The 25,633-nt window shown below is 41.0% G+C and overlaps 1 protein-coding gene across 1 annotated transcript; it reads left to right on the top strand.

Moving 5' to 3' along the window:
* The first annotated feature begins 21,494 nt into the window (after positions 1-21,494).
* LOC112908569 (probable G-protein coupled receptor 141) lies at positions 21,495-22,535 on the top strand. Its single transcript, XM_025984060.1, has one exon. It carries the CDS (start codon positions 21,522-21,524, stop codon positions 22,404-22,406), a length of 885 nt encoding a protein of 294 aa, XP_025839845.1. The 5' UTR covers positions 21,495-21,521; the 3' UTR covers positions 22,407-22,535.
* The last annotated feature ends 3,098 nt before the right edge of the window (positions 22,536-25,633 follow it).

Consider the following 25,633-nt stretch of genomic DNA (forward strand, 5'->3'; position numbering starts at 1 on the left):
AAAGGGACTTCACAGAGGTAATTAGGATACAGATTTTAAGAAAGGTAAATTATCCTAGATTGCCCAGGTGGGCCCAGTCTAATCGCATGTGCCCTAAAAGCGGAGAACTTTTCTCAGACTGGAAGCAGTAGAGATTTGGCAGGAAAAAAATTGCAGTTTCATGGGTGGTGGAGTGACAGGACGAAGTGTGAAACAATTTAACAAGGAACACAGAAGGCCTTAAAGAGCTAAGAGATGTTCCTGGCTGGCAGTCGACAAGGAAACGGGGACCTCAGTCCTGTAGCTGCAAGGAACTGAATTCGGCCACAAGCTAAATTACTTCTTCTTTTTTAAGATTTTATTTATTTATTTATTTATTTATTTATTTATTTATTTATTTATTTGAGGGCCAGAGAGCAAGTGTGAGTGAGGGGAGGAGCAGAGGGGAAGGGAGAGGGATAAGCAGATTCCCTGCTGAGGAAAGAGCCCCATGGGGGCAATCCCAGGCCCCCAAGACCATGACCTGAGTGGAAACTAAGAGTCAGACATTTAATAGCTCAATTGACCGAGCCACCCAGGCACCCTGTAAAAGCTTTAAAAGCATGTTCTCCCCCAGAGCCACCAGATACAAGCTGACATCCTGGTTTTCCCCATATGAGACCTGTAGCAGAGGAAACAGCCAACCCCACCTAGACTTATGACCTATAACTGGTGACATAATAAATTTGAGTTGTTTTAAGTCACTAAATGTTTGGTATTTTGCTTTAGCAGCAAAAAGAAATCAATAGAACTACCTTTATATAGTTTGAAGACACGAAAGCAAGGACTTTATCTGTTTGATCCTTAGTATCTAGTCCTGGCATTTAGTAGGTACTCTAATACTTGATGTGTGCATCTCGAATGAATTAGGTTCACTGCTTCAACAATTATTTGCTGAGTGGTTACTATGCCTGGTGCCAAACTATTTGGTAAAAAGTTGAAGAATTCATGGAGTAAGTCTAGGTAATTACACTACTAATGTGAAAAACTCTAATAGAGATATGCACCAAGTATTATAATAGCTCAGAGCAGAGATACCCAACCCAGCCTGTGGGGTTAGGAAAGGCTCACTTGGGGAGAAGACTTATTTTTTTTCTTTTTAAGATTTTATTTATTTATTCACGAGACACAGAGAGAGAGAGAGAGGCAGAAACATAGGCAGAGGGAGAAGCAGACTCCTCGCAGGGAACCCCATGCAGGACTTGATCCCCGGATTCCAGGATCACACCCTGAGCTGAAGGCAGATGCTCAACCATTGAGCCACCCAGGTGTACTGGGGAGAAGACTTCTGAGCTGAGTCTTAAAAGATGAAGTTGTTGGGATACCTGGGTGGCTCAGCGGTTGAGCATCTGCGCTCCGCTCAAAGTGTGATCGTAGGATCTGGAATCAAGTCCCACATCGGGCTCCCTGCAGGGGGTTTGCTTCTCCCTCTGCCTGTGTCTCTGCCTCTCTCTGTGTGCCTCGCATGAATAAATAAATAAAATCCTTAAAAAACAAAAAAAGACGAAGTTGTTAGCAAGGCAGACAATAGTAGTGGACATGATAAAGTTGCAGAGACAAGGGGACAGTTTACAGAGAGAATAGACATCGTGGTCAAAGGTGATGAAATAAGAATCAACACAGTCATTGAGTGCTTGCCGGGATTCATGAAAGAAGCTGTCATTTGTTCCCTGTTGCTCGTGCTGGAAATTAGATGTCAGCATTAGGTGAAGGCTGAGACTGAGCTTGGACTTGATCTTCTAGGTAGTCAGAATCATTGTCAGATTTTAGGCAAAAGAGTAATATGGTCAAATTTAAGTGTGTGTGTGTGTGTATGTTTTGAGGGGGTAAGTAGGGGGTGAGAGAGAGGGAGAGAATCTCAAGCAGACTCTCAGGCTTAATCTTATGACCTTGAGATCACCACTTGAGCCAAAATCAAGATGCATGCTCAACTGGCTGAGCCACCCAGGTGCCCCCGGTCAAGTTGAAGTTTGAGGTAGAGTTCTTTTGGCATCGTGAGAAGGCAAGATGTGAAGAAGATGAGGAGCCTGTTATGTTGTGTTGCTTTTCCTGTTTAATCTATTAATAAAACAATTCTTTCTTCACCCTGCCACTGCAAACTGCCTTAAAGAGTTTGCCTATCTATATGTGCAGTCCAGACTTCTTTAGTAAGCATGAGCTTGTGGTTTATCCAACTTCCTGCAGGGACATCCCCAGAGTAACTAAATCAGCTGTAATTTTCTGAGTGAAGAAAAAATGTTATTACTCAGAAACAAGTTGTATCCCAGATTTTAGCATGAAAGTAATAACACAAAATTAAAATCTTAAGGACACACATAATTACATTTTTAAAAAGATGTACATATTTGTTTTAGAGAGAGAGAGAGATGAGTGGAAGGAGCAAAGGGAAAGATAGAGATTCTTAAGCAGATTCCCAAGTGAGCACAGAGCCTGATGTGGGGCTTGATCTCACGGTCTGAGATCATGACCTGAGCCAAAATCAAGAGTTGATTACTTGGGGATCCCTGGGTGGCTCAGTGGTTTGACACCCGCCTTCAGCCCAGGGTGTGATCCTGGAGTCCTGGGATCGAGTCCCACGTAGGGCTCCCTGCATGGAGCCTCCTTCTCCTTCTGCCTATGTCTCCCCCCCTCCGTGTCTTTCATGAATAAATAAATAAAATATTTTTTAAAATCCTAAAAAAAAAGAGTTGAATACTTAACAGACTGAGCTATCCACATGTCCCCATAATTGTACTTTTTAACTTGCTTTTGAGCATAAGTTATGTTTTACCTTTTACCTAATATTTTTGTAGATTATTCCTTGTCTTAATACTTAATTATAGGATAATGGGTTTTACTGCCAGTTTTTTTTGTAGCCAAGTATCAGTATTTGTGTTGTGCAACTTCAGAGTTAATACAGGATTGGAGTGCTAGCCTTACCATTGACTGGTTGTGAAACTTTGGGTAAATGACCTGTGCAAGCCTCCCTTTTCTGATCAGTAGAGGTTCTTAGGATCTCAATGCAGTCATCTAAAGGCCTTATGACCTGTGGCCAGGGGTTGAGGTACTTTGGACAGCATGGTCAGCCTCCCTCAAACTCCTCAACAGTGCCATAGGGTGTAGGATCTTTCCAGACAGCAGCAGCTCCCACGGAACTACAGAATTTGTCATGGAGAAGTGTTCCCCAGAAGCAGAGGAATGAAGGGAAGAGAAGTAAAAACAGGTGAGGCCACACAGCAGGCAAAGGAACACTGGTTGGAAAGATGAATGAGTCTGAGCCCAGATGCAAGAGAGCAAGTAGCTCTTTTCCCTCAATATTTTTTATAGTCTTGGAGAGTTTAGAGGTCGGTCAGGGACTAACACTGTCTAGGAAGTGCAGTGCTTGTGGCAAGCAAGGACTCTGATGTCATGTAGCCTTAGCTTATTCTAGTTCTTTTTTTTTTCTTTCTTTCTTATTCCAGTTCTAACTTTGCCACTTACCTGAGCAAATCAGCTAATTTTTTTAAAAAAATTATTTATTTATTTTTGAGGGGGTGGGGGAGGAGCAAGGAGAGAGAGAGAGACCCTTAAGTAGACTCCACACTGAGCTTGATCTCGTGACCTGGAGATCATGACCTGAGCCGAAACCAAGAGCTGGACACTCAACCGACTGAGACACCGAGGTACCTCAAATTACCTACCTTTAAGTATCAGTTTCAACATATGAAAAATACATTCTTCTATCTACAAGGACATTTTCACAAGTGCTTGAGTCCAGTTTAAGATAGAATGTCAATTTCTATTATTTATTTATTCATGAGAGACACAAAGAGAGAGAGAGGCAGAGACACAGGCAGAGGGAACAGCAGGCTCCGTGCAGAGAGCCCGACGTGGGACTTGATCCCAGGACTCCAGGATGAGCCCTGGGCCAAAGGCAGGTGCTAAACCACTGAGCCACCCAGGGATCCCCAGAATGTCAATTTTTAAAAGGCATGAATACTTGCTTGTATTGTATCATAAAATCTTTAAAAGTTGGACTTTAGAGTTACTATTTTTATTTCATGACCTCTTTTTTTTTTTTTTAAGATTTTCTTTATTTATTTGAGAGAGAGATGAGAGCACAAGCAGGAAGACAAGCAGATTCCCTGCAGACAAGGAGCCCAATGCAGGGCTTGATCCCAGGACCCAAAGATCATGACCTGAGTTGAAGTCAGACACTTCACCCACTGAGCCACCCAGGTGTCCCTCTTATGACCTTTCTACACCTTACTTTTCTCATCCCAAATAAAAAGTAGGTACAATAATACTGATCTTATAAGGTTTTACAGATGAATAAATGATATACTACATGTGAAATGCCTAATATTAAAAAAATATTTATTGTATACTTTTTATGATCTGATCATTGTGGTAGTCTTTGAATATATGTTGGTCAATAAAAGAGATGTGGTTCCAGCCCTTGTGAACTGAGCAATTCAGGACTATGCACATGGGAAATGCACTCAGTAAATTTTGTTGATAGTATTACTAGCATATCAATACCAAAGTAATAGGGCTGAAAAGAAGTGCATAGGATTCTAGAGATATTATCTGAAGCGGCTGCCTGAGTAAATGTTGTAAATTGCCTAATTCCATTCAATAAAAATGACATTTAGGAGGGGCACATGGGTCGCTGAGTTTTGGCCTCGCGTCCAACTCTCTCTCTCTCTCTCTCTCTTTTTTTTTTTTTTATTTAAATGCAATTTGCCAGGACACCTGGGTAGCTCAGTGGTTTAGCGCCTGCCTTTGGCTCAGGTCATGATCCTGGGGTCCCAGAATCCAGTCCTGCATCAGGCTCCCCCTGGGGAGCCTGCTTCTCCCTCTGCCTATGTCTCTGCCTCTTTCTCTCTGTCTTATGAATAAATAAAATCTTTAAAAATGTTTCAATTTGCCAACATAGTATAACACCCAGTGCTCATCTCATTGTGTGCCCTCCTTAAAGGCATCCAACTCTTGATTTCAGCTCATGGCATGATCTCAGGGTCCTGAGATTGAGCCTTGCTTGAGTTCCACCTTGAGGGTGGACCCTCCTTAAGATTTTTTCTTAAGAATCTTAACTCTGTCTCTCTCTCTCTCTCTCTCCCTCTGCCCTCACTTGCCCTCTCTCTCAAAAAAGTATTTGTTTAAAGAATGACATTTACGAATACTGATTATTTGCAAAAAAGGCAGCTAGGTGCAATTCTTGCCTTCCATGTTTTTGTGAAATTATACAAGAGACAGATTTCTGAATTTGCCATTAAATAAGGAAGAAGAAATATATAACAAAAGACCTGACAAAGTGATGACTGATTCCAAAAATGGGATCAGGAATAGGGCTGCCAAGGTTAGCGAAATAAATACTGCATGGGACCTACTTATATCAAAAAAAAAATATTTGTTGTCTATCTTGAAACTCAAATTCAATGAGGAATTTTGTTATTTCAGAGAATTAGGCCAGAGGTGTAGGTGATGGGAAGGGAGATAAAGCTGTAAATTCAGATTAAATAATCAATGAAAATCTACTTTTTTTAAAAAGATATATTTATTTATTCATGAGAGACACAGAGAGAGAGGCAGAAACACAGAGGGAGAAGCAAGCTCTTCACAGGAGCCCAATGCAGGACTTGATCCCAGATCCCAGGATCACAACCTGAGCGGAAGGCAGCTGCCCAACCGGTGAGCCACCCAGACGTCCCTGAAAATCTTCTTCTTGATGAGTCATGGTCTTCAGAGTAGGTGAAGCAAGCCTGCGTGCAATTGAAATATTCAGAAACTATGATGCATCTTCCAAATCCCCAAGGGTCAGGAAGTGAAACAATTCAAGGAAATCACAATGTGTGAGTCAAGAGAGCATCTTTTTTTTTTTTTTTTTTAATTTATTTATTCATGAGAGACACAGAGAGAAAGAGAGAGAGGCAGAGACATAGGCAGAGAGAGAAACAGGCTCCATGCAGGGAGCCAGATGTGGGACTCCATCTCCTGGGACTCCAGGATCACACCCTGGGCCTAAGGCAGGTGCTCAACCGCTGAGCCACCCAAGTATCCCTCAAGAGAGTATCTTATCTCAGCAAAGAAGCCCAAAGGCAAAAGCTTCCTTATTTTTTCAGCCAAACATGTACAGGCAGGGAATTTGACAGCATGGGAGAAGGAGGTACCTTGCTAGCTAATGTGCCAACCACCATGATTCAAATTAATGATTTTAAGTTAATTATACTGTACAAAAAAATATTATTTTTTTAAAAAAAGATTTTATTTATCTATTCATGAGAGACACAGAGAGAGAGAGAGAGAGAGAGAGAGGCAGAGGGAGAAGCAGGCTCCATGCAAGGAGCCCAATGCAGTACTCGATTCTGGGACTCCAGGATCACACCCCGAGCTGAAGGCAGACACTCAACTGCTGAGCCACCCAGGTGTCCCAGAAAAAAATATTCTTAAACTGAAGTAAAATAATCCCCCAAATATGAAATGTAATATGGAAAGAGATGGGATGGGGGGCGAGCATGTTATCCTAACAATGTTCTATAACACTAGTTACTTGATGGAAACCATATAAGGATATTGGTGTTATTTTCCTCTTCTTTCTCTTTAGGCATTATATAAGTAATTTTAACTTCATGATGATTTGCCAAATAAATACAAGGAGAAATAAAGATAAGTAAAACCTGACTCCAACTTCGTTGAGAAGTTCTATTTCAAATATTTTTGAACTTCTTAAACAATAATTTTAAAAATTGAAAAGCCACATTTTGGGGCACCTGGGTGGCTTAGTTGGCTAAGTGTCAGCCTTCCGGTCAAGTCATTATCCTCAAGATCTGGGATGGAGCCACAAGTGGGGTTCTTTGCTCAGTGGGGAGCCTGCTTCTCCCTCTCCTCACTGCTTGTGCTCTCTTTTGCTTTCTCTCTCTCAAATAAATAAATAAATCTTTTTTTAAAGGCACATTTTATTTTTTTAAAGGCACATTTTATACCATTTTCTGTGTTTGAAAAAGCTGCTCCTCCAAATAATAGCAATAAAAAAGACTACAAGCATCATATCATATAGATTATTACATTCATAGACCTCTTTTAATGTGTACCAAAATTTCTTGGCTCGGCTTTGTGCTCAGGAGAAAATTGAGATGTACATATTCCATATAATACACCTTAAATTTAGAGAACTCAAGATACTTTGACTAGAATGATTTAGTAAGCCTTGTGATTTTTGTATAGGTATCTTAACAAATCTTTTCAAGCATAATAAATAAATAGCATTCATTACTGACAAATAAATATGGTAAAGATGGAATCATTTCTCAAAGGCCATCCAATTAGACTTTAGAATTCCTTGGTAGAGTTCTAATATCTGAGTTAAAAACAAAAGGTTTGGGGGACTCGGATTCTGTATAAATTTAATACCCACTAATTGCAAAACAATCCGTTGTACAACTAGGTATAAAGCTTGGTTGCCTGCACACATGTCTTTCAGCTGATAGTATTGTGATGCATAAACTGATAAATTGTTTCAAGGTGGGCTTCCTGTGGTTGTTATATATAATCCTCAAATATATATATATATATATATATATATATATATATATATATCTTTTATGATTTTTCAAGTATGAACTAATAAACAATTTTAGTAAATTTAGAGGATACAAAATAACATACAAAAATGTGTTGCATTTCTATATATCAATAACAAGCTATCAGGAAAAGAAATTAAGAAAACAATCCCGTTTACAATTGCATCAATCCCCCTCCGAGGAATAAATTTAATCAAGGAAGTGAAAGACTTGTATACCAAAAACTATAAGTCATTGATGCAATAATTTGAAGAAGATACAAATAAATGGAAAGATATTCTGTGCTCATGGAATTGGAAGAATTAATGTTAAAATGTTCATAGATTCAGTTAAAAAAAAAAAAAGTTCATAGATTCCATGCCATTGTTATCAAAATTACAATATCATTTTTCACACAAATGAAAAAAATCCTAAAATTTGTATAGAACTATTAAAGAACCAGATAGGCAAAGTGATCTTGCAAAGCTGGAGGCATCATTCTCCTTGATTTCAAACTATATTATAAAACTATAGTAATCAAAACAGCATGCTATTGGCATAAAAACAGACACATACATCAATAGAATAAAATAGAGAGCCCAGAAATGAACTAATTTATGAGAAAAGAGTTAAGAATATTCAAGGCAGAAAGAACAATCTCCAATAAACGGTGTTAAGGAAACCAGGCAGTCACATGCAAAAAAATGAAACTGGACCACTGTGTTACAACATACACAAAAATTGGGGGATCCCTGGGTGGCTCAGCGGTTTAGCGCCTGCCTTCAACCCAGGGTATGATCCTGGAGTCCTGGGATCGAGTCCCGCATCGGGTTCCCTGCCTGGAGCCTGCTTCTCCCTCTGCCTGTGTCTCTGCCTCTCTCTGTGTCTCTCATGAATAAATAAATAACATCTTTTAAAAAAAACATACACAAAAATTAACAGAATGAATTAAGATATGAACATAAAATTTGAAACTGTTAAACTCCTGGAAGAAAACACAAGCAGTAAGCTCCTTGATGTGGGGTGTTGGTGATGAATTTTTGGACTTGACACTAAAAACAAAAGCACAAAAACAAAACTAAATGAGTGAGACTAGATCAAACTAAAAAGCTTCTGCACAGTAAAGGAAATCATCAACAAAACGAGAAAGCAACGTATGGAATGGGAGAAAATATTTGCAAATCATATATCTGATGAGAGATTAATATGCAAAATATATAAACTACTCATATAATTCAACAGCAAAATGCCACAAAATCTAATTAGAAAATCAGACAGGACTTGAACAGACATTTTTTTCCAAAGAAGGCATACAGATAGCAGACACATGAAAAAGTACTCAACATCACTAATCATCAGGGAAATTTGAATCAAAACTATGATGGATTTTAAGATATGACTTCATATCTGTTAGAATGACTATTATCAAAAAGACAAGAAATGACGTGTTAGAGAGGGTTTGGAGAAAAAGGAACATTTGTGAATGGTTGGTGGGAATGTAAATAGGTACAGTTACTATGGAAAACCGTGTGGAAGTTCTCCCAAAATTAAAAATATAACTATTGGGATGCCTGGGTGGCTCAGTTGAGCATCTGCCTTTGGCCCAAGGCGTGACCTGGGGTCCTGGGATCGAGTTCCGCAATTCCCACATCAGGCTCCCTGCATGGAGTCTGCTTCTCGGCCTCTCTCTCTCTCTCTTTCTCTCTCTCTCTCATGAATATATAAATAAAATCTTAAAAAAATAGAAATAAAAAATAAAGTCCTAGAGGATTACAATTCTTTAAATATTGAGATAATTTTGGGGAGGCCCATTAACAAATCAGGGCTTCAACTTCCATCTTTTCTGTGATATCTGGAATTTTATTTTTGGAATGAACCTTACTGCTTAAATAAAAGTACATTTTAAAATCCTAGAAAGCTAACACTCTTCTTCAAATGTAGTTCTTTGCCTCCAAAGAAACTGTTAGAGGAAGACACTAACCTTGGTGATTACCCTAAGTTAGTTTTCAAAAGATGAAGTCAGTCTGTCCTGTGCAAGAGCAGGTCTGAAGCAGATGCTGCTAGAGGTGCCACCATCTTACCCACTCTTGCCCCTTCGCGGAAGATGTCATCTGAAAAGGCCGTTAGTAGGCAGTCCCTGCCCCTGGAATGACGTGGTGGCGATCGCTTACCATTCTGCAGTGGTTACGTGGCCACTAGGGAACATCCTTGAGAGAGTGGGAACAAAATTTGCAACTGCTGGGACGCCTGGGTGGCTCAAGGGTTGAGCATCTGCCTTTGGCTCAGGAGGTGATCCTGGGATCCAGGATCAACTCCCACATTGGGCTCCTTTTGGGGAGCCTGCTTCTCCCTCTGCCTGTGTCTCTGCCTGTGTCTCTGTGTGTCTCTCATGAATAAATAAATAAAATCTTACCAAAAAACATTCTGCAACTGCTAATTCCCAAACCTATGTCTACTCATAAGTCATTAGCCAGCCCTTGATGTGCCAGCCATGATGCCCTGTTTGACCCAAGGCACCCCGAGGCTAAGCCCACCCAGACACTGGATGCAGCACCTGGGATGGGAACCCCTCCCAACTCTGAGTATCTGTGTTCTTGGTCCCTCTCTTCCTCCTCCTCTGTATGTTCCTGTGGGTAGCTCAGTCTGCCTCGCTCTCTCCCAGGTGCACCATAACTTTCCTCCATGGAGATGGGGATTTGAAACCAGAAGGGTCCAGACAGACCATTCCCCATCCCTCCCCTGCATTTCACAGACAGGAGTGGAGGCCCAGGGAGGCCACTCTGTCCCTCACTTTTCCCCCTGAGGAAGGTGACTGAGGGCAGCACTTCTGAGCATCTTTAGGTGCCAAGCAAACTGAAGAGCATCAAACAAGCATGTTGCAAGAAACTCACGTGTGTGTGTGTGTGTGTGTATACATATATATATGTATATATATAATTAAATATTCTCTGGCATTTATTTTCTAGTATGGCTGTAGTCTCATATAATGAAACCAAAGTTGGCATACAAAAATCTTAGATAGCTGAGAGCCAGGGATATGTGTTGGTAAAGCTCAGGGAGGCTGGAGGTGGGGATACATTTCCTCTGCTCTGGTTAGAACTCTGTACTTTCTCTCCTATTCAAGAGAGTCTGCCTTTGGCTCAGGTCCTGATGTGGCCCTGGGATCGAGTCCCACATCGGGCTCCTTGCATGGAGCCTGCTTCTCCCTCTGCCTATGTCTCTGCCTCTCTCTCTCTGTGTGTCTCTCATGAATAAATAAATAGAGTCTTTAAAAAATAAATTTAAAAAAAAAAAGAGAGAGAGAGCATGCAGGAATGCTCAGAAAGGGCGTCATGCTAGGTAGAACCTAAACACATGCCAAACCCCTCAAATTTCCAAAGTGGCATTCCTCCTAGGGCTTGGGAGCACCAGTTTTTTTATTTTTGTGAAATGGAGGACTGTAGTTGTCTGCTCCTACTGATATAGACACTTGTGTCCTCCATGACCCCTCTCAGTGATGTAGGTCAAGTACTTACTGTTGCAAAAGAAGAAATGTGTCACAATTCTGTGGCTCAGCAAAGGCCTAGAATTTAGAAATCCTGATCTGTGAAGATAAATAAAAGGCATTGCTGGTATATGTATTCAGATCTGCAGAATTTTTTGTAGCAGCCAAAGACCTTACGGGGAGGAAGGTAAGTGGAACACAAATATCTCCTTGAGGTTTAAACCAGTTAAATAAAATACATTTGATGGTTTGAGTGGTCGCAAGTGAAACCAGCTATCCAAAAGGGCCAATGGGGACCTGGAAGAGAAATCTCATGGTCCAGGAAGGATTAAATGGGTGATCTTGCTGTCATACCAGAGCCTAGATAGTCTCTGAGGAGGACTGAATCAAGGCATGACTTAAGGCTGGTACTGCACCCCCTCCTAATGCAGATCCCATTTCTTTTACTATTTCTTTTAGTATTTCTTTTCATGGGAAGATGACACATGCGTACAAACTCAAAGAGCTGGTGTCTAAAAGCCTGAAGCAATTGTGTTTGTCTCCAGTGATTATTGCTGTGTGACACCCTGATGGGGCATATATTCTAGAATGAAGGGAAACATTGCAGGATCAGCTGCTGTCAACAGCACACCAAGCAGGTTAGGACCGCTGGAGCGCCCAGGTTCCAAGGAAGGTTGATTCTCAGGTACCATGGTGATTCCTCAGCTTGGCAAAGGCCTGCCTTGGAGCTGTTGGATCCCGGAGGTCTATCACAGGCTGGATCTCAGCCAGCACAGCATACCTGCAGAGCGTAGCACCTGTACATGCATCCAGAAATCAGCGGATGTAGAGATTAGCAGTGATGGGGACAGCTGGTTCTGTGCTCTCTGGACAGGTGGCAGCAGCAGGCAAGCGCCAAGGAAGACTGACTTAATATAGGAGTATAAGCTACTCTCGAGATTCTTTAAATGACCTGGGGTGGGACTTCAGAATAAAATCTCTATTTCCAAAAATGCAAGTATCGGGGGCTTTGTCATCAGAGTTTGAACACTGAAAACAAAATGATGATGGCTTTTATTCCTCAGTTGTGAAGTGGGATCTATTGGTTAGACATTAAAAAAAAAAAAAAAAAAAAAAAAAAAAAAGGCAAGTCCTTGCAATCTACAGTACTTTATCTACCATAATTAAGAAATTACTTCTTATATAGTTTTAAGCCAATTTTAGCCTGAGTGGACCCCATGCCACTGATGCCAACCTGCTGCTCTAGTCTGCTTTACCCCTGAGCACTGGGACATGTGACAAGGCACAGTTTTATTGCCTTGAGTTGTCTCCCTGCCTGGTCCCCTCCTACCTGGGCCTCTCCAGGTTTTCCTCTCCCTTGCACTGTGGGTACATGGAAAGAATAGGGCAGGGCAGATAGGATTTGGAGGATCTGGAGCCAGGATGAGAGAAGTAGGGCTGTAGAGAGAGACACACATCCAGGTGCAGAGCAGAGACAGAGGCTGTGCTCAGAGGTGTTTGCTCTTAGATGTGAAATGGTCTGATTGCCTTGGAGATGCTTGACCCTGAATTGAGAAGTGAGGCCTGCTTTCTCCCAGCCACTGCTGCAGCTACCCAGTTCCACCGCACGGAGAATCGGATAGACCTCCCATGTCTGACGGCAGAGGACAATGAGCAAGGGAATTAGAAGGAGAAATCCAAGAGAGAAAGGCTTTGTGAGGCAGGGTGGGATAAATGGGAAGACAATGGCTTGAGGCGGTCCACCAGGAGAGAGGCAGCCATGGTGCCATCCCAACAATTGAAGACAAAGGTACTTTCCCCTCTTGGGGAGAATTAAGGAAGGTGTATAGCTACTTTTCAATCTCTCTGGGGATTAAAATAGGTCACTCTGCCTAAAGAGAGTCTTGTTTTACGTCATTTCCTGAACAGGCCATATGTACTCATCAGCTAGCAGTAAGGCCCCCACCCACATCTGCTCCATCTCCTGGAGTTGGTTGTTAACATCCACCCTTCTTCTGAAGCTCAGGGTACAGTAGGGCTACAGAGAATGTTGGCATCTTACCAGTCTGCAGTGTGATTTAGGCCAGGCAATGCAGATTTAGTACGGCTTCTTTTCTTCATGAGCAAGGAGAGCCTGAGGATGCTGATCCTCACCTCTGTGTTGGAGGTAAGTCTCAGCCCCCATCTGTGTCTGGACCTGGGAAGGGTGGGAATGGGAACCAGAGAAGCACGGGGATCTGATTTTGTGTATAAAACTTTTGAGCTTGCCACAGTTCCACTTTGGGGTAGAAATTGAGGATAAGAAAGGGAAACTACATAGCTAATTATTTCCTGGCGAGGACAGATTTTAGGGGCCAGAGAAATTCCTTGACAGAGAAAAGGAAAATACCATTTCAGTATCTCGAAAAACACTGCGTCTTCTACTTTATTTCAGATCTTGAAAATCTAATTGATTTTTAAATTTCTTTTCTCTACCTCTGACTTTTGAGATTTCATCCGATCAGGGAAGACCAGATGTAGCTGAACAACTCTGGTTCACCAGCGAGTGTATGCGTGCGTGTGTGCGTGTGTGTGTGTCTGACGCCTGACATCTAAGTTCATGCTCTTCCTACAACACCACGCTGCTTCTGAAGGAGAAGCAATTAATTCCTACATCATGGTTGTTTAACTTTGTGTTCTATGAATTGTATTTAACTTAAATTACTCAGATGGAATGGAATGTCCTGGTAATAGACCTTTGATGGGAAGCTGGACCAGTCTCCCACTATGATAGAGAAATTGCCAGAACCTCTCCCTCCAGCATGCTGGTGGCCAGGGCTCAGGCAAATGACCCAGCACTGTAATCAGACATTTGTACCCAGCACCTGGACATGGGGGCCAGGGCTATAAACACATAGTGAAGCCAGGCTAGATATGACATATCCCCACATCCTGGACTTGGATATGCCTATAAGCCCTGCCTTAAGATCATATCTCTCAGACCATAATCAGGGCAGGAAGTAGAGCAGGATGTTTCATCTACGTGTATGCAGTGAACACACTTGACTACCCCCTGGGTTGGACATTTCCTACCTACTAGTCTGCTGTCGCTCCATAAGAATTTGATCCTACTATAGTTTCTTTAGAATATCAGCTTACTTTCTAGGGATACGACCCTGAGGTATTCTCTAGCCCTTTTGTGTGCTACTAACACCTGAAAAGATAGGCCTGCTTTCACCATCCTTAGGGGTGGTCCGCTGAAGGATTGCATCAGGATAACCCAGGAGCTTGCTGAAAGTGTGGATGCTTGGTCCCACGCACACAGTATCAGGAAGTGCCCTGTTAATAAGCTGCCCCACCGACCCCGATGTCGTTTGAAGCTGAAAGCTCTGGCTTACTCTCTGGTTCCTTCTCACTGGGCACATTCATGAATGAGCATAATACTGGTTTCATTGCCTCTACCTGCCTGGACTTGGGTCACATCCACCATCTGGAATTCCTCTTACCTCTCTATCCTTCACAGCAGGTTGAGCCTGCCAGAATGGAGCATGCCATTGGACTGCCCAGCCACCCCCATTTGCCACTGGACTGCCCAGCCACCCTCATTTGCTCCCCTTGGGACTCCCCTTGGGACTCCCCTTGGGTGGAGTCCATTCCCTCAGCTTCATCTTTCCTGACTCAATCTTTCTCCCCAGTGCCCATAATTAAGCCAAAATTAATTATGACGTCCCCAAGTCCCCATTGAGCCAGTATCCACATGACTTAAAGCCATTAGTTAATCATAAGAAACTCTGACATTTCTTAATTCCTTAAAAGAAAAATTCTAACCATAGACTTAGAGAATGCTTGGAGCATTCACAAATATTTTGAGAAAGCAAGGTGCTTTTGATGGAGGTGTCACTTTTACATTGTGTTCCTCTTTAAAAAACAAAACAAAACAAAACAAAAAAGCAGAAAAACCCCTCCTATGATAGGGAAAAGATTATATGATGCCTATTTGAAAAATAAAGGGATTAAAAAATTCTATTGCTTGCCCAAAATCACATGAAGCCAATCTGCGTCTAAACTCCAGTTGTCTAGCTTGTCCCAGGTGCCCAATTCAAGGACTGTGCCAGATCCCCTTTGCCTCCACATAATGCAGTGACACAACAGTCTGTTAGCAATTCGGAACCATCCAGAAGGCAATATTGGAAGTGTTACACCGCCGCAGGGAAATTAAGCCTCGTCTGCGCTCTGGTGTGATAACAATCCAGTCTTCTTGAGTGGGCTTTTCTGCCGTAGCATTGGCAAAATGTAATCAGCTGTGCCCATCACCAACTTCTATAAGCTTTTGTATTCTTTTGAAAATTTACTAATAACAGGGCAATCACTGTAATATCACGAAGTTTTCCTTCCTTGAAAAACTGGCTGGCTCATGCACCTAATTAAAACTGCTTTTCACACTCCGAACAAGGTGTCCGATTTTGATCAGGAAAATCCCTTAGGGCTTGGGGCCTCTCCTTGAAGAGAGTTTATTGTTAAGGGGTCTGGTGAAATTTTGAGTAAAAAGTGATTAGTGAAATTGCTCTTCATTCTAATGAGAGCCCGCAAAAGAGTGAAGAGCGAGGTGTTCTGTAGTCACTGGCAAAAGAGACAGAATCAGTATTTTTTTTACTTAGCTAGAAGGAAATGTCAGGTTTATATGAAGGCGTCAGATGTGCTCCTCAGACATGGAGACTCTGAAATCTTCGATGGCTGATGATATTTATTTGAGTTCTTTGAACAAAGTGTGAACCAGGTCACCACGGGACCCATTTTGACTTGAAAATCTAAAACCAATAAATCTCTATGGCCAGGCCTTTGTGGCTCAAGACTGGAATTTCCAAATTTTATAACATTTGGAAAAGAAAATGAGTTTCTTGCAACATGCTTGTTTGTTGTTCTTCAGTTTGCTTGGCACCTAAAGATGCTCAGAAGTGCTGCTCTGAGCCCAGGTGGCTCAGCGGTTTAGCGCTGCCTTCGGCCCAGGGCGTGATCCTGGAGTCCTGGGATCGAGTCCCACATTGGATTCCCTGCGTGGAGCCTGCTTCTCCCTCTGTCTGTGGCGCTGCCTCTCTCTCTCTCTCTCTCTCTCTCTCTCTCGTAAATAAATAAAATCTTAAAAAAAAAAAAAAAGAAAAGAAAAAGAAAGAAAGAAATGCTGCCCTGAGTCACCATCCTCAGGGAGAAAAGTGAGAGGGACAGAGTGGCCTCCCTGGGCCTCCACTCCTATCTGTGAAATGCAAGGGAGGGATGGGGAAAGGTCTGTCTGGACCCTTCTGGTTTCAAATCCCCGTCTCCATGGAGGAAAGTTATGGTGCACCTGGGAGAGAGCGAGGCAGACTGAGCTACCCACAGGAACACACAGAGGAGGAGGAAGAGAGGGACCAAGAACACAGATACTCAGAGTTGGGAGGGGTTCCCATCCCAGGTGCTGCATCCAGTGTCTGGGTGGGCTTGGCCTCGGGGTGCCTTGGGTCAAACAGGGCATCATGGCTGGCACATCAAGGGCTGGCTAATGACTTATGAGTAGACATAGGTTTGGGAATTAGCAGTTGCAGAATGTTTTTTGGTAAGATTTTATTTATTTATTCATGAGAGATGCACAGAGAGAGAGAGGCAGAGACACAAGCCGAGGGAGACACAGGCTCCCCAAAAGGAGCCCAATGTGGGAGCCAAAGGCTCCCACAGTGCTCAACCACTGAGCCACCCAGGCATCCCAGCAGTTGCAGATTTTGTTCCCACTCTCTCAAGGATGTTCCCTAGTGGCCACATAACCACTGCAGAATGGTAAGAGATCGCCACCACGTCATTCCAGGGACAGGGACTACCCCCCAATGGCCTTTTCAGATGACATCTTCCGCGAAGGGGCAAGAGTGGGTAAGATGGTGGCACCTCTAGCAGCATCTGCTTCAGACCTGCTCTTGCACAGGACAGACTGACTTCATCTTTTGAAAACTAATTTAGGATAATCACCAAGGTTAGTGTCTTCCTCTAACAGTTTCTTTGGAGGCAAAGAACTACATTTGAAGAAGAGTGTTAGCTTTCTAGGATTTTAAAATGTACTTTTATTTAAGCAGTAAGGTTCATTCCAAAAATAAAATTCCAGATATCACAGAAAAGGTGGAAATTGAAGCCCTGATTTGTTAATGGGCCTCCCAGAAATTATCTCAAGTTCACCATTGTACGTTGTGGTGTAGTGGACATTACGGCTTGAAACAAGTTTGTGGCTGTCAACATTATCTACTCCTTAACCGGCCCTACAGCCTGTCATAACTTTCTAAACTCTCTGAATTGTGGTGGCTTCATCTGTTAATGAACACAATTGTTTGTTTTCTTCTGGACTTGGTGATTTCTAAGCTCTCATGTTAAGGTTTTTTTTTTTTTTTTTTTTTTTTTTTTTTTTTTTAAATCTGGGCACTGTCCAAGGAAAAAAGAGCTGAATCCTAGGCATAGTGGGAAAAAATATGTATTGTATTTACAGCACTGTGCTGTAAATACAATATATACGCATTTTAGTACCTTGAAATCCTTACATCATCAGTGAGAAGAATTTTTTTTTAATCTGTGAGAACAATTAATTTGTGTGCTGGCCATAGTCCCAAATCATAACTGAATTTATTTTTGTGTGCAACTCTTGGTCACGCCTAACTCATTTCCCTGTTAGTCCTTCCGCAGACAAGCAACCCCTAAAAATAGCATGGTTTCTATGGGAACATGCTTTATCCCGTGGATTCTAGGAACAGGTTTTATCTGAAAAATAAGGTTTGCCAGATCAATCCAAACCTATAAACTAGAATTTGTATTTTCAAATTAATCTGATTAAAGAGAGACATTTTAAACCGATTGAAATGGTTCCATGTGAAATTTTCCCAGCTGAGTTGAGTTGGTATAAACTGCTTTTGACAATGAGAGTTAGAGATCTCATCTTCTACTGAGAGGGTTTTGTTTTGTTGGAAATAATTAAGCCTATGGCTCCATTACCTTTAGATTCTGTTGTCCTGTATCTGTGGCCATAAGCACTGTTTGATGATCGAGTAGCAGACAGCGCCAAGTGAGGACAATACTCATTTTTCCAAAGTAAATGAGAATTTATCAGTTTCCTAAATGTAGGCTGACACGAACTTGCGATATAGGTGATAGAGTTGTTATCCTCTTGAATTCCTATAACTGAACAGTAATAGGATTTGGGACTGGGTTTGCCTTGCCACTGGAAGGCATGTTGGTCTCTTGCATCTTTATAAGCCCTAAACCCAGTGCTTCCTCCAAAATATGCTTTGAGGTCTCAGCACAGCTGAAGATGACTATGAAGGTGGAAAATGAAGTTGATGTAAGAAAAGGAAAGACTTTTGAGAAAACTGAAACGAGCCTTCTTGTGGAAGTCATAGCACCAGAGTTTTGACTTCAAAAGACCCTTATCTCCAAATATAGTTAATGAGGGAAGGGAGTCTTTGACAATCGAAATACAGAGCTATATTTTGAGCACGCTGTTGAGAATATGGAAGTCTCAGACAAAGTATCCCTCTCAGTCATTCTTACACTTTGAAAGTCAAAGATTTGGGGTAAAACATGCAAGGATGATAACAGGCATCTTTTGAAAAAAAAGCAAACTCTGTAAGGTTTTTGAGCTAAGAAGAAACATTTCTACAAATAAATCACTGATAGTAAAAATGAAAGTCTTTACTTAGAGGAATGCTTTTATATCTGTTTAACCATGAGCTGTAGAGACAGACATCCGTTTGTGGTGGGGAGGTCTATCTGGTTCCTCCATCTTGACCTCTCAGCTCCAGAAGCCTTCAGTCTAAAGTGCATCCATCATTTATAATCCATCCCAAGATTTCTCTTGACTTGTCGTTAGTGGAGTCTCGATTCTAGCCACCTGTTCTTATCGTCTGCCTTGATGTAGATCACCAACAAATGAGCAGCGTGCCCTGAGTCTTCCACCAGAAGCAAATTGTAAGAGGGAAAGAATGAGTAAGTGTTATGGGTTAGTCCTTTTTTTTTTTTTTTTTGCATAGAAAACAAGCAAAGAAATATCTAGAAATTACAGGATGTTGAGGGATCATGTCTGTGGGGAGAGGGCAGTGTCATTAAGTCCTGAAGGGAAAAAAAGTGGAACATAGTCCCCACACATGGTCCTAAATTTAAATATTTTTAGGACCATGCTGAGAAATAAGTAACTACAGAAGAATGGGATCTTGTGTTTATGAAACATCTTTGTGTACATTATGGAGGGAGAAGTGGCATTGGCACTTTCATGACTTATGTCAGGGACTCTATTAGGTTTTTTATAGGCGTAGTCTAATTTCCTTCTCATTCCCATATGAGATCTCATTCCCATATTTACAGCTGAAGAGACAACTTTAGAATTAAACATTTGTCCCATGATTAGGCAGCTAGTAACTGGCAGGGTACCCTATTTCCAAATGTCAGACTGCCTTGAGAGGTGTGTCCATTTAAATTGTGGAACTGATAGATAATGTGGATTTTCTTTTCTTTTTTTTTAAGATTTTATTTATTTATTCATGAGAGAGAGACACACACACACACAGAGAAGTAGAGACACAGGCAGAGGGAGAAGCAGTCTCCCTGCAGGGAGCCCGATGTGGGACTCCATCCTAAGACTCCAGGATCACACGCTGGGTGGAAGGCAGGAGCTAAACCTCTGAGCCACTCAGGGATCCCCAATAATATGGATTTTCATTGCTTTAAAATAATCTCAAACTTGAATCTTGCCTTCTTAAGACTTGAGGATTGCCAAAATTTTAAAACTGAATTGGTATCATATTTGTTCATAAGTTATATAAAGCTACTCTGTTTCACACAAAAATCACATAAGCATTATATATTTTAAATATACGTACTTTGTTAAAATGCATACTCCAGCACACAAAATTTAGATTGTTATGCAAGTTATAATTATGTTTCTGAGCTAGAATAAAATCTTATTTAACAGCTTTAAATACGCCACATCCAATGTAATGTTTCACAAATAAAAAAATTAGTTATTCCCTCTAATGAGATTCTGGAGTAGCAGATGAAAAATTCGAAGATATTTTAGACATTCACTGTGAATAACTTTACCCTCAGGTGCAAATGCTCAAACTTTGCTTCTGGCCAGGTGGGCAGGAGATACATGAGGAAAATGGACACAGATCCTTCTGGATGGGGAATTCTGACCTGTTGATGTCTGAGTCCCTTACTGTCCAGTCAAAGGTATGAAAAAGTGTTTTATTTTTCATTGCTAGGTATTCGTTAAATACTTACTGATGCCATAACAATTTTATGTGACATAACTGTATATCTGCCGAGGTATAGAGAAAAGAGAATGGGGTAAATGTCTTTTTGTTTCTGTTTCACGTTAAGAATCATAACTTTTTAATGTGGCTTTTTTGCTGTTGTTATAAAGCAGTCTCGATCAAGTGCACTAGCTCATTTAATTTTCCAATAACCCCTTCACATAGTCAGTACGACCTTTCCCGTGTCACAGCCAGAGCTCCTTGGAGCCAGGTGACTCATGCTCATTCCCACAGCGACTCAGCGACAGATTTGGAGCTTATTTGCAGGATGGCAGATTGCTACGCTGGCACTGCTCCTTACACATCCATACCTGGAAAACTAAAATAAAAACTAAAAGGAACTTGCCCATCAACCCCAACTTTTCACCAAAATGTAGCACACTAGTCTTAGGAAAGATTCAGTGTTAGCAAGAGGAAAAGAGAGCTCAAAAGCTATTCAGAAAAATATTATATTAATTAATTAATTAATTTAAAGTAGGCTCTATGCCCAACATGGCTCTAAAATGCTGAGGACCAGTCACATGCTCTATCGACTGAGCCAGCCAGGTGCCTCTAATAGAAAATGTGTTAAAATATTGCCTGATGCATCTTCTCACAATAATTGCAGACAATTTATATGATATTGTTGTTATCCCAGATTGGATTCTGACAATAGGAGGAGTGACCTTTGTAGATCTGATATGTGTGTGTGTGTGTGCCTTTATTTAAAATTTTGTTATTTTTTTCATCATGAATTTTTGGCATTTTTGCCATCAAAAGTTTTGATTTTTTTTTAATAATTGCATTAAAATATTGTTTATATTGATTACTGAGTTTTTAGATCTTCCTTAAATTTCATACTATAGGCTAACATCTCTCATGGTAATTCCATCCCTGGTATGTGAGCTTAGACATATCTGTTAATAGAAGGTCTGGGTGCACAGTTATGAATTCTTTATTTATTTATTTATTTATTTATTTATTTATTTATGAATTCCATATTTAAACAAACTTATTTTTGTGATTTTGCTTCACTCTGTCTCTTCAATATGTTGGGGTAATTACATGGAGTACCTGACCATCTTTATTGGGTATATAGCTTGAGGATTGTAAACAGTTGTCTGGGATTGCAAAACTCAATTATTATTAACGCGTAGTTGCTGGGTAGTTTCAATATATCCATCATAATTTTGTAAAACTTTTGATCTAGGAGTTTATGGTCTTCTAAGAATTTTGTGGCGAAACATGGAGCCCATCAATACGACTGCCCTGCCAAATGCCTCAAACACAGAACAAGGCCACTGCAAGGGGCACTGCAGGATGATTCTGATAACACTCTACAGCATGGTTTTGCTTGGAGGCACTACTGGGACCATACTGATGTCATGGATGATGTTCAAAAGGAAAAGCCAATCAATGATTGCCATGATTGTTCTCAATATCATAGTCCTACACTCAATCCTCCTGGTAAGCCTCCCATTCCGCCTCAGCTATTATTTCTTAGAGGTCTGGGAGTTCGGGTCCTTCCTCTGCCGATTGGTCAGCAGCATAATATATGGTCATATGTACTTCACCTTTGTTTTCTATGTGGCCATTGTCATCCTCCGATTGCTCATCTATTTTAAGAAACTTCAAATGCAACAGTTGCAAAAGTACCATGTGATAGTTTTAAGCATTGTTATTTGGACCGTGGGTGGCGTCATTTTTTTGCCAATATTATTTTTACAATATGGCATACATCCAAGTTACTCAGAACAACGATGCTTTGAGTTCTACAAAGATCTCAACCGTGGAGACTTCATTATCTTGAACTACTCTATGATTGTCATTATGATCTCAACGGTTGTGATACTCTTTCTCATACAGGTGGGTGTCATCATTCAACTGATAAAAGCTCTCTGGCCTGACATGTGGGCCCATCAAGAATATAGAGCTCAAATCAAGAGCTTCTTCTTCCTCCTCGTAATAGTGGTCTGTTTTATACCCCACCATGTATTCCGGGTACACTTTATTCAACATTACTCAGAGATAGACAATTCTGAGTTAGTTCTTTATAATGAAATTTTTGTTGCTTTGACTGCTGTCTGTTGCCTGGATATGGTGTGTTTCATAGGTGGGGTTATCCATTAAATACTCCTTGCCACTCACTTTGTAATCAGTTCTTTACCATTGTGACAAATAGTTTCAAGTGAATGGCTGCTACCATGATTTCATAATGGTTCAAAGTCTCTGCTCTTAATTGTTCCTGGAATTATTTTTCCATGAAAAGCTAATAAAGACTTATTCTTGGATGATCTGTTCCATTAAGTATAGAATATGTTTGATTTCCATAGCTCTATGCAAGTTGATCCCAAAATCGTTTCCAAACTCAACCCCTACCTCTTTTTCATGCAATACTTACTTCTGCTAAGCACAGCTACTGTCTTTCATACAACAATCCAGGCTGTTCTTTTTGCATTTGTTCTTGCTAAGCTTTGATCTTAGAGTGTTCTTCCCTCTACCTCCAAAGTATCTATTCTTCAAGGTCCAGAGAATCTGAAGATATGGACTCTAGAAGCCTTAACTTATTCAACTTATGCTCAAACTGAGATACATGTCTCTTGAAATGAGAGCCAGGGAAGGTAGGGCTGCTGGCTGTGGTATTTGGAGAAGAGAACTAGCTTAGAAGGTCAATAGACTTGACTCTTGGGAGGAAACCCTTTCACGATTAATGGAACATTAATATGGTTTGATTCTAAGGCTTAGTAGGTATGCAGGAAATAGAGAATGCCTCATAGACTGATGTTTCGAGACATGGATCCATTACACAGGAAAAGAAATTGGAAACATTTGAAACATGCTGGCAGGCTATATTAGAACCCAGACTTTTCAGAGTGTGGGACTGTTCTTAAGCTTATTCAAGGCACCCTCTATGACCAAGTAGTGTTACATGATTACAATCAACTCTGGTATCAGTTAGACTAAAAAAATAAAATAAAATAAAATAAAATAAAATAAAATAAAATAAAATAAAATAAAATAAAATAAAATAAAATAAAATAACCAAGGCAACCAACTTGGATTGAGATAAGTAGAATCTAAGTTGGTTGTCTTGGTTATTTTTATTGTGTTAACTGATGCTTACCTGACATAGGAATTGACATGCCCTTATGCTTTGCTTATAATAATGCTACCTTTATTTTTTTTAAAGATTTATTTATTTATTTATGATAGACACAGAGAGAGAGAGAGAGGCAGAGACACAGGAGGAGGGAGAAACAGGCTCCATGCAGGGAGCCCGACGCGGGACTCGATCCCGGGACTCCAGGATCACGCCCTGGGCCAAAGGCAGGCGCTAAACCGCTGAGCCACCCAGGGATAATAATGCTACCTTTAATATTAAATGTAATGAATCAAATAACCAAACCCTTACTGGTTAACAAGGCAGCATAGTTAGTACTGAAGAGGTTGGGAATCATCTAGACATGTGGATTCAAAGGTTTTTAGTAACTTTTAGTAACTATAGAATCATGGATAAGTATTTACAATCTCTGGGCCCCAGTGTCCTGTGTTAGAGGGTTTTAGTATACCTGAAATAAGACAGCAACATGTGTCAGATAGGGTCATAGTGTCCAGCATGTGATCCTCAGGATAACATTACTTGTTTTCCTAATCCAGTGATGTTTTTTTGCAAAGACTTTTAAAATAGATTCAAAGTGTTGATTCATATACAAATAAGGTGGTTTTTAAAAAAATATTTTATTTATTCATTCATAAGAGACATAGAGAAAGGCAGAGACATAGGAAGAAGGAGAAGCAGGCTCCATGAAGGGAGCCCACTGTGGGACTCGATCCCAGGACCCTGGGATCATGACCTGAGCCAAAGGTAGAGGCTGGACCGCTGAGCCACCCAGGCATCCAAAAAATATATTTTAAAGGCTTAGATGCTCAATGTTAAGATGTTAAGATGGTCAATGTTAAGCTCACGCTTTATGTAATTATTAAGTCAGTAACTAAACGGATGCTTATTTCTATTTTTGCCTATAAGAACTTGTCATAGGGGATCCCTGGGTGGCTCAGTGGTTTAGTTCCTGCCTTTGGCCCAGGGCGTGATCCTGGGGTCCTGGGATGGAGTCTCATATCAGGCTCCCTGCATGGAACCTGCTTCTCCCTCTGCCTGTGTCTCTGCCTCTCTCTCTCTCTCTCTCTCTCTCTCTCTGTCTCTCATGAATAAATAAATAAAATCCTAAAAAATGAACTTGTCATAATAATTCTATAATTATTCATAATACTTTAAAATACTATAGAAGAACCATTTTATAAGCCTGCTGTCACTGAACAGGATAAATAGCAGTGCACTTAAATTACATGTAATCACCTTTTTTTTTTTTTTTTAATATAATCACCTTTTAAAGGGATATGGTATGTCCTATATAACTTTAAGACTGTGATTGATTGGGAGATCCCTGGGTGGCTCAGCGGTTTAGCACCTGCCTTCGGCCTGGGGCATGATCCTGGAGTCCCAGGATCGAGTCCCAAAACAGGCTCCCTGCATGGAGCCTGTTTCTCTCTCTGCCTGTGTCTCTGCCTCTCTCTGTGTGTCTCTCATGAATAAATAAATAAAATTAAAAAAAATTGTGATTGATTGTGTAACTTTAGGATATAGTCAGTAATCAACTTACCACTTTGTTGGGGGCCATGGGCCGCAGAGCTAAGAATATCACAGGTAGCAGAGCTAAGAAGGCCTCCAATGAGCCCTGCTAATATTCCTGCCCCTGTGTAACTCCCCTTTCACTGACTATTGACTTCTTATAAATGAAATATGGCAGAGCAATGAGATATCACCTCCAGGGTCAGGTTATAAAAAGATTGTGGCTTCCTTGTTGGATGCTCTTTCTTTCTTGCTGTCTCTTGGATTGCTTCACTCTGGAGGAAACCATTTGCCATGACGTGGAACAGAACAAGTGGCAAAGAAACAAGGCCTTCTAAACCTATGTGAGTGAGCTTGGAAGCGGAACTTCTGAGACCTGCCAGTAGACATGGAGCAAGCTCAGAAGCCAATCCTCTCCTATTTGAGTGTTAGGTGATTGCAGCCCTGGCTAACATTGAATGGGCCTCACTGAGAGACCATTAGCCAGACCGTTCTGCTAATCTGGTCCTAGATTCCTGATATGAAACTATGAGATAATAAATGTCTATTGTCTTAACCTACTAAGTTTCAGAGTGTTATGCAGCAGGAGATGACAAACCCAGTAAGGGGGTTATTTACACCAGGGGAATGATGCCACAAAAAGCACTTGTGTCTGAGATTTATAATCCACTTGCTAGTTCCTGCCTGCGCCAGCTGTTCATGGTAAGAAGCACATCCTTGCCAGTTC

The sequence above is a fragment of the Vulpes vulpes genome, chromosome 5 (assembly GCF_048418805.1).
Source record: "Vulpes vulpes isolate BD-2025 chromosome 5, VulVul3, whole genome shotgun sequence".
Classification (NCBI taxonomy): Eukaryota; Metazoa; Chordata; class Mammalia; order Carnivora; family Canidae; genus Vulpes; species Vulpes vulpes.